We start from the raw sequence: 10,280 nt of genomic DNA, 5'->3' as shown, positions 1-10,280 counted from the left end.
AATCATACAACCGTCATGTGCCGCCAGTGCAGATGTGCTGCTGCCATGGATGCGAGGAGAAGAGGAGGAGTTACATCACTTGCAGCATCAACGGCTCATGCTTAATTTATGCCTCGCCGCATGACGGTGCCGCGCGTCAAAAAAAGCGATCTACAAGTTCACAATGCGTCGCGTTGCGACGCGCTGTGAGCTTGTAGATCTGCTTTTCCCCCCCACCGTCGAGCGACGAAGAAGTATAGCTCTGGCTTCAGTCAGACTCTGGCCATATTGTTGTAGCCTAAACACAGCCACCTCGTAAATCGGCTGCGTCACATCCAAGCAACACCAGCGGTTTTTCTAGGTGTGTAACAATAATAATAATAAATAAAATCACAACGACAGGAGGATCTCACTGAATATATTAATTGGAACTGGTAAGTAGCCTATTTGGAATTAGATACATGTGGGTTCTTATTAGCCTATATCTCGCTGCATGCGTGGAACCGTCATGTTATTTTTTTTAAAGATCCTTTCTTATCATGCGTTCTCTTTCTCCAGTGCGCTTTTGTGGTTCTTGAAAAATAGCCCATCTACAAGCTCACAATGCGTTTGCGATGCAATGCATTGTGAGCTTGTAGATCTGCTATTTTTCACCATCATCTCACGATGGCCCAGAAAACAAACGCAGCTCATTTCACATTATTTGTGGGCAGGTGTTTTGCAGTTGTTGTGCAATTGTAGTCATGATTTGTGTGTGCACAGGATAGCCTATATAATATATAACATAAACATTTGGGCCTGCTCTAATCTTGCTCTGATCTATCTGCTATTTATTTACTGTAGTAAATAAAAATGCCGTTTTGTTTGTTTCAGATCTGATTCTCATCATCTGGCAAAATGGTTAAACTGGGGAATAATTTCTGTGACAAAAATAATGGCAAGGTCGTTTCTTCTGAAGATGGATTTGATACCATTCCCCTCATAACACCGTTAGATGCCAGCCAGCTGCAGTTTCCTCCACCAGACAAGGTAAGGTTTTGCTTGACAAATGGTCAATAGAAGTAGAATCTGTATTAGGCTATATATAAACTGAAATTGTACAGTAACCGGATTGATTGATTGATTGATTGATTGATTGATTGAATAGCCTATAGCAGTTTGCAGAAAAAAGCACAGGAAAGTACAGTTCAATAAAAGGTCTGCTAAGGGGATTTAAACCCAAGAAAGCACAATGGCTCGTTTCCATCGGGGTCCTTATTTGTACTCAATTCATTTAAACATTAAATGACAGACAAATATAAAACATCATATAACAGTCAGAAATCTGAATTAAAAATGATGTGCTGTAATTTTGGTCTATAGGCTTTTTTATTGTTTTAAAGACTCTCCTCTGAGCGTTTCAGTCAACAACCAATATAGCATCCAGTTCATGTCAGATGCTTTTATTGTGTTATGCTTTGTTTACCAGGTGGTTGTGAAGACTAAAACCGACTATGATGGTGAGAACAAGAAAGGAAAGCTACGATCTCCTAAAATTGCAGAGTTCTCCATCAGCATCATAGAAGGAGTTTCTGAGCGTCTCAAAGTAAGACCATGCAGCTTTTTTATGTTCAGCTCATATCAAGTAAAACATTTGAGCTTGATTCTTCAAAAATACAGCTTTTCGCCCCATCTGTATTTCACACACACACACACACACACACACACACACACACACACACACACACACACACACACACACACACACACACCTTTTTGTTGGGCTATTAGACGTCTAAAATACATCTAAAAGGCTAGGATAAAACCATGTTATAATAACTGGTCTTTTCAACGGCTATTGTCATTTCAACAGCTAAATAATATATTGATGGTCTACATATAGACGCTTAAAAATGTATAGATGCTTTTAGACCAGTTATGACAGACGTCTAATAGCCGACTGGCTTACTGGGACACGCACGCACGGCACGCAGGAGTCCAGAAACACAGCTCTCTCCCTGATGCTTTGCATTCAGACGGGGGGGACATTTGTCATCGCTGTCATAATATTCCCTCTGCCACAGTGCCAAGACAAAGAGCACATCAGTCCCTGGCTCTGTGACTTCACAGAGGCAGTGTACCTTCGTCTTCTCCAGCGTCGTCCTACTTGTGCTTGTCAGGGACACAGTGCACAATGATTCACTTAACCCCGCCCTGAACCTCTCATTAATTCAGCCGTTACCATGGCGATGGCCTCCAAACGGCAGCAGTGCCGTTACACCGCCTCCCTTAATGCTCACTGGTCGGGAGCATCATCATCATTCAGTGGATGATTTCTCACAACAAATGCTAATGTCAAAATCAAAACTAGTCTTAATTTCAAGACCTGTCAAGGATGAAATCAAGTCTGATAATGATGTACTGTGCATGTTCACATCATACTTTACATTGTTCATATATATATATATTATTTTTTTTTATTTTTTTATTTTTTTAACACAAAAATCCAAATGTATTTCATCCTATTCTATTGTCAGGTGGACATGTCGAAATTAGAACGTCCAGACTCCTGATGTGTTAGTGTGTCAAGAGCTTGCCCTAAAAGGCCCTATAATTGATATGACTTTTGTGTACGCATAAATAAACATCAAAACAATAGCTTAGGAAATCAACAGATGAGGGTTTAACTCTGCAGATCATCTAACACTTTCATTAAAGTCATGATGTGGGCTTTGATTTGAGAGCTCTCCGTGAAGGCAAACAGAAGACACATCACAGGCTCTGGGGAACAAAGCATGTTACTCAACATCACCGCTTTGAGACATCTCTTCTATCAACTCCTGTTGCTTCACCTCTGTGATGCTTAATTTATGCTGCACTGCACACCAAAAATAGCAGATCTGCAGGCTCACAATGTGTTGCGAGCTTATAGATCTTCAATTTGCAATTAACCCATTAAAAAAGGGGACAGCATCTGTGTCATTTTAGATTATAGCGTTGGCTATTCAAAAATAGAAGATATACAGTACAAGCTCACAGTATGTCACTTCGGGCCGCACTGCAAGCTTGTACATTTGTTATTTTTTATTTTATTTTATTTTTTATGAAAAATCAGAGTCGTCTAATCAGAGAGTCCTGCCACTGCGGGGTCAGAAACAGCGCTGGTCACGTTGTTCATTGTCACTTTACACCTCATAGACTTCAATGCATTTTGTAAACTTCCGGTTCGCCGTTTGTCACTATACGCCAATAGATGTGTGCGTAGAAGACCTGGCCCCATGAAGTGAACGGGAGTGACGCAACTCTCCGTAGGTAGAAGGCTCTGTGAAAAATGAACCAGGCTATGGGGTGTCCAAACCTTGGTCAAAGGGGGCCATATTTGAATATAGGGAAATACCTTGGGGCCAACTGCATCTCATGTCATACTGTACCTTACAAATGCATTTCAACATTATCAATAGAAAGAAAGAAAAAAATATATATATATATAACTGAATATATATATATATATATATATATATATATATATATATATATATATATATATATATATATATATATATATATATACATATATATATATACCGTATATGCTGTTCTGTACACTGTGCCACTGTGGGAATATAATTCAGTTGTCCTTTTCATATTGCTCACTCCAACTTATTATTAGAGTACAAATAGTAATGTGTTCTGGACCATAAGGAATGTTGTGTTTGTTAAAGAATCAATACTCTTATTCATGTGTTGTGAGAACACTGACTATACAGTTAAAATGCGAAAAACATTTCCATCAGTGTTTCTTTGTTGCTCTCTTAGCCTATATTGACAATTGAAAGTCCAATAGTGCTTATCGAGAACCTAAAAGAGAGAGGGCGAGATCAATTAGCGACCTCCAACCGGGTTGCAACCTGGTCGGTAGTTTTCAGGGACCGGGTCGCTAAATCTACCGACCGGGCCGCAAAATCACCGACCGGGTGGCTAAATCTACCGACCAGGTCGCTAAATCGACAGAGCGGGTCGCTAAATCGACCGACCGGGTCGCTTATCCACCGACCGGGCTGCTAACCCTAACCCTAACCCTAACCCTAACCCTAACCCTAATCCTAACCCTAACCCTAAATCACCAACCGGGTCGCTAACGCTAAATCCGCTAAATCACCGACCGGGCCGCAAAAGCACCGACCGGGTCGCTAAATCTACCGACCTGGTTGCTAAATCTACCGACCGGGTTGCAAAATCTACCGACCGGGCCGGTAAATCACCGACTGGGTCGCTAAATCTACCGACCGGCCCGCTAAATCACAGACCTGGTGATTTTGCAGCCCGGTTGGTAGATTTAGCGACCCGGTTGGTAGATCTAGCGACCCGGTCGGTGATTTCGCAGCCCGGTTGGTAGATTTAGCGACCCGGTCGGTAGATTTAGCGACCCTGTCGGTGAAAACTACCGACCAGGTTGCGACCAGGTTGGAGGTCGCTAAATGATCTCGCTACAACACACCTAAAACCTAACATTTTACAATCACAAATACCTTGCAAAGGTAGATTAAAATGATGATGACAAGGTGATAATACCACTGTATTGTCATTGTATTCCCAAATATGAAAGTGTTTTTTAAAGGAAATAAGGAATACCTCAAATGATGCAGTTTATCCACAACGGGTAACTCCATTTGGAGTAGGGTCTAGAGCGGATGTCACAGTAATCATCCACTGGAGTAGTGTGGTGGTGCTTACCTACAGAAACACGTTGTCCTCTCACTGTATTTTGGTGTTTTCACTGTTTGTTTTGGTAGACCAAAGAACATCCCAGTCTACCGAAACAAAAACACAGCGAGAGGGCAATGTGTTTCTGCAGCTAAACACCACCACACTACTCCAGTAGCTGCTGACTGCTGGTATAGAGCAGTGGTAATTATTCCGGTGGTCGCCAGATGATTAGTTTAATTTGCAACATTGTTTTCTCACTCAGCAGTAAACAAACCAACATAACGTGATTGGCTTTCCACAGGCAGAAAGCCTCTTGGTTACGTGAGGTTACCCCATTGAGATAAAATATATGGATCTCAACTACATTAATAGATCATTTGATAATGTCTTGTGCTTAAGCCCAATGTATGCTTTGTTGAACAAAAGTGTTGCATGACAAATGTACTGTAGATAAATCAGCCTTTAACATCAGGCAACTGTAATGTAAAGTGATTTTAGTCACACCTTGCTTCGTCCACCTCCTCTACTTCCTAGAAATACAGATAGCCGTTACATAATTCCTAGGGGAGTTGAGAGCAGTGTGCAGCACAGATGGCCACACTCACACACATGCAAGGTGTTCCTGTGAGAGTAGAATGTTCTCCTGCCTCAAACACAAACCGCATTGCGACCAGTTGTGAACTTCGGCCATCTTTGTGGGATTTTCTTGTATTTTTATAGATCGTTTCATTTTACAAGAAGAATTTGTAGACATTCTATTTGCCTATAATAATGTGGAAAGTAAGGATGCCAGGGTTAATGTGGAAAATAGCTGATCTACAAGCTTACAATGTGTCGTGAAGGGATGCGTTGTTAACCAAATACATATTAACTTGGGGGTCCTTCCTTGACAAGAAGATGATTGAGAACCACAGGTTTAAACAACACTAGTCCTGTGCCCGGGGGTGTGCACAGTACATGAGGGATTGAATGTAGGAGTCTTAGAAGTAATGTTGGAGAACCAACCAGAATAGTCACCATTGATGTCCATTTGTGCAATACCTGTTGTATCCGCCTGTCTGTCTGGCTCTCTTTTATGCCCATATATGGTGTTCTGTGTCCAGTCCAGTCTGTGATGTCATATCCAAATGTGGGCACTGTAGTGATGTCAGTCAGTTAGTTGGGCATTGTTTTCCATCTGTCTGGGTGTCTCTCTTTTATGCCCATATATGGTTTTCCAAGCCAGTGTCCTGGCCAGTCTGGCCAAATTTGGGCAATATAGTGATGTCAGTCAGTGATGTCACTTGGGCATTGTTTTAGCATGCAGCTGTTACCATGGTGGCGACACTGTTTATTTAGTATCAGTGTCAGTGATGTCAGCATGCAGACAGACGGTCAGATGGCAGACAGACAGACAGACAGACAGACAGACAGACATTCGGTAAATTAATAGTTAGATTAGGAAGGGAGCCCAAATAAGCAACCAGCAACTACCAATATCTACAGGCGACTTTACAGGAAAAACAAGCCCAAAGTCGCTTATAATAAGCAGATTTGGCAACACTGTTCTGCACCCCTCTGAAAACCCCTTCACACACTGCTGTCTCTACAGTATTCAAGGATCTTTGGCAGGAGACGTTCCTGTGATATTACACTTTCCTTATGTTTCTCTGTGTGATTTCTTTCTGTTCTCAAAAGTCTAAATGAAACCATTTGATGGTCATTCCAACCATCCATAATGAGACACCACAACTAGATGCTTGAAAACATTGTTCCTTTCAGCCTCTGAATGTTAACACTCGAAAAGAAAGAGATAATTTGAGTATGGGTTACGGTTCACTTAACCTGTGCATGCATTGTGAACAGTGCTCCATGTTTGCTTCACCCTTCTTTTAGTATTTTAGCACCCTAGGCCAGAAGGACAACAACAATAATAATAATGAATTGCATTTTTATAGCGCTTTTCTAAGTACTCAAATCGCTTTACACTGGTTCATTCATTCATACAACAGTCTTCTTTCAAATAAGCTGACTATATAAACGCAACTGAGTCTCATTTCTGCTGGTCCACTTTAGGACTGGTCTGGTTTATTGTGAATATATGTCTATATGTGAAAATGACTTCCATCATTGCTTCTGTAAATGTGCAGGTGGGGAAAATGCATATCATGTGGGGTAGATGTATTTGAAGGGGACAGCAGATAATCATTTTTAATCAATCAATTTTCCAGTTCCTAATTTATTGTTTGGGTGATGTCTCCCTCCCTAGGTTACTCTGTTGGTGATCTGTGCCCTGGCGTTCCTGGTGTGTGTGGTGTTCCTGGTAGTCTACAAGGTCTACCAGTACGAACAGCCCTGTCCTGACAGCTTTGTGTACACGGTGAGCACACCTTCACTGACCACGATCACTTTGTTTGAATTAAATTTATTGTGATTTGTGAATAATAAACAGTACATAAATAAAGCAGTTTATTAGCTTGTACGTCCAGCAAAATTCCAACTTCCAAACTCAGAACTTTACGGAGTTGCTCTTGTGTTTTGATTAGTGTGTTAAGTGTGTTTATGTTTATCACTTTACATAGTTGATAGTTTACAAATGTTGATCCTGTGGTATGGTACGACACGTGGTACTGCCTAAAGATCAAAATTAAATATCTCCACTGAGCAAGCAGAGATGCTCTATATTGACTCAATGGTTTAAGAAATAAGGAGAAAAGTCAGCACTTGTTCAAATCTCCAGTTGAACATGAAAGTTGCAGAGTGCAACTTTAATTGGAAGCACACATTATTGTCGATATTCATCTTGGTAAATGTCTAATTTGTCTGGAGAGAAATAACTGGTGCTGCTATATGAATCAGTTCCTACACTTTGTGAGTGTATAACTGGATATTGACTAATATTCCTAAATAGATGTCCCAGACACTTACATAATTAGTAAAATAACTTCTCATGTGAAACAGACCATCTCTGAAGTTATATTAAACTCATCCATCTTTCAAGCATACGGCTCCTTTTTGGGACTATCATCACTGTGTTGCTATGACCCATCTATGATTCCAGTTGGCATATATTACATTCAATATAAACATCGCCCTCATGGTGATGTCATCATGGGCTCAAATCTGGCTCATGGTGACCTGTGTCGCAGATCATGATCCCCTCACTCAATGTCTTTCACACATCTAATTAAGGAAAGCTGCCTTTAGACTGACTGACTTTACATTTTCAGGCCATCGGAATATCGAGATTTAGCCCTTTAAACTAGCCTACAAAAACCTACAAAAAGCTGTTCAGTTCTTCGTGCTGTATCGTTCTGCTCTGCAGATATTTTCACACACCATTTATTTTCTTTACCCACACCCACTATACCGCCACCACCACCATGTGCTGACTGCTGAGTGATAGATTTTTCATAATCTGTCATTTCTGTCTATATGTTCCTCTCCCTCTCTCTCTCTGCAAGCAGCAAGGCCGCTGCATGCCAGCAGGGATGTATGGCTATTACCCCCAACAGGGCCCCGGTGGTCGCGGGCGTCTCTTCACCATTATCAACCACTACAACATGGCCAAGCAGACCATCACTAGGTCCGTGTCACCATGGATGACCGTCATGTCTGAGGAGAAGGTCACCCAGCAGGAGACCGAGACAGCCCAGAAGCTGGCCTAAATCAACGTGGGGATTGAGGGATTGAGGAGTGGCATCATCACATGCCGTGACTACAAAAGAATATATAAAAACGTGTTTGTGCAATTCAAGCAAACCTCAAATCCAGCAGTTGTCTTTGGGGTCAAATTGATTGTACCGTACTTGTCTGAGCTGCTGTGCTTGGCTGAGACATTTTGATTAATCGAGGCGTATTGTAGTTAGGAAATGTGGAAGTATTTTGGATGGAAAAGGGTATAGCGGCACTGCCGCTCGGGTGGATTTTTGGTTTGTTTGAATAACGTGGTTATTTATTTACATTTTAAAAACAGTGGCAAATGTGTAGAAAAAATGCCTCTGGAACTGGTACACTGATGCACATTCACTGGCAAATGTCTTTGTACATATACACACATAACGGAGATCTCCACTCTGCTTTGTACTGTGAACCATCTTGTCTTGCGTTGCTTGTTTAAACACACACGCACGCATGACTTGAAAAAGCATCCGTTTGTATTCAGCCTTTCCTTTTTGAATACATCAAAGTTAGCGCATGCAAGACGTAGCTCTCGAGATATAGCACGTGGCTATTTTCTTATTGTACAAAGTTTGCAGCTAATTTGGCTATGAGGTTATCTATAAAGATGACAACTTGCATTCATTAGGTTGTGAATACATCAGATATAATCTGTGGGGGACACATTTTAAATGGATAAATTAAGCATTCTTATCACGTCTTGATTTGTCTTGCAAAAGAACAAGTGGCTTTCTGCATAATTATAGTGCTTTTAAATATGTTTTCATCGTTGACACAACAGGCCTTTTTCAACAGCTTTAATGATTGTTTCGATAACTCATTTGACGTCTTTGTGAGCACCACACATTGTACTATACCTTTTCCCACAATACATTGCATAAAATGACACACCACCACTTGAAATTAATGAATGATAACTTTTGCAGCATAAACCTTTTTAATCCTACTTTACTGAATGTTTTTGCATTGCTATTGAAGATGTATTGTGCAATGCCTTGGTTTTGTTTTGTTGTTGTCACCAGATGACTATTGGTGAACAAAGTGGTGAGCAAAGATGCTATAGACTTTAAACGGTAATGAATCAGTAGTGATTGTCCTGTTGCTATTTTCCTGTTTGTCATATACATTTAGTTGTCACGTTAAAACCTTTTGAAACCATGTAAGGTTTACCATTGAAGTGCATTTGCTATCAAACTGTAAAACGATTTGCTTTGACTTAAAATGTAAAAGATGGAAATAAAGTGCCCAGATTTCACATTAACTGTAGAGTGGAAGCCATACATGAATGTTCATTCACATCACACAAAAATACAACAGGTTGTAAAATTGTGCCGCTGCAAAATTCCCACCATGAGATAAGACTCCCACTCCCTCAAGTCCAGGTCAAAGTGACGTTTCTAAACACTTGAATCACTGGAATATAATATATTAATCCTAATAAACGTTCAGACAGAAATAGAAGTGAGCGGTGTGAATCAAAATAATAACTGCAGTCAGTGCAGTGTATTCTAGTTTTACTCCCTGAAAATAAATGTTCTGGTTTACAAGGCAACTGGGAGCGTTTCAAAACCATCTTGTAATCTGGATATATTGGAGACAAGTAAAAATAAAAATGCAGGAACTGTTATAAAGTAATATCCTGTGAGTTTGAAAAACAGAATGAAGATAAAATGAAAACGTTCACTAAGAGCATTACTTGGCTTTATTATTTGAGTAAAAAGTGCAAGTCTTTACAGTAGGGCTGCTGCTTGGAAGTCTTTCTCTTGTGACTGAAAGTCTAGTCTAACATTAGTGATTGCAGGACACAACACGTCTATCATGCACTTAACCCACATAAGTCCTATATACTTAGTCAAATGATGAATAGTAAAAAAAAAAATAGCAGATCTACAAGCTCACAATGCGGCACAGTGTGATGCGTTATGAGCGTGTAGATTTATTTTTACATTTTCACC

At 40.5% G+C, this 10,280-nt stretch overlaps 1 protein-coding gene across 1 annotated transcript; it reads left to right on the top strand.

Annotated features, from left to right (window-relative positions):
• Positions 1 to 876: 876 nt before the first annotated feature.
• Positions 877 to 8,312, top strand: LOC308287311 (neuronal vesicle trafficking-associated protein 1-like; the record flags this gene model as incomplete). Its single annotated transcript, XM_080728433.1, has 4 exons — positions 877 to 1,008; positions 1,448 to 1,564; positions 6,914 to 7,024; positions 8,112 to 8,312. The coding sequence occupies 4 exons, from the start codon at positions 877 to 879 to the stop codon at positions 8,310 to 8,312; spliced, it is 561 nt and encodes a 186-aa protein (XP_080584559.1).
• Between the last annotated feature and the right edge of the window lie 1,968 nt (positions 8,313 to 10,280).

Source organism: Nannobrachium achirus (genome assembly GCF_963921795.1).
Source record: "Nannobrachium achirus genome assembly, chromosome: 6".
NCBI classification, from domain to species: Eukaryota; Metazoa; Chordata; class Actinopteri; order Myctophiformes; family Myctophidae; genus Nannobrachium; species Nannobrachium achirus.
This window is presented reverse-complemented; position numbering and strand designations above follow the sequence as displayed.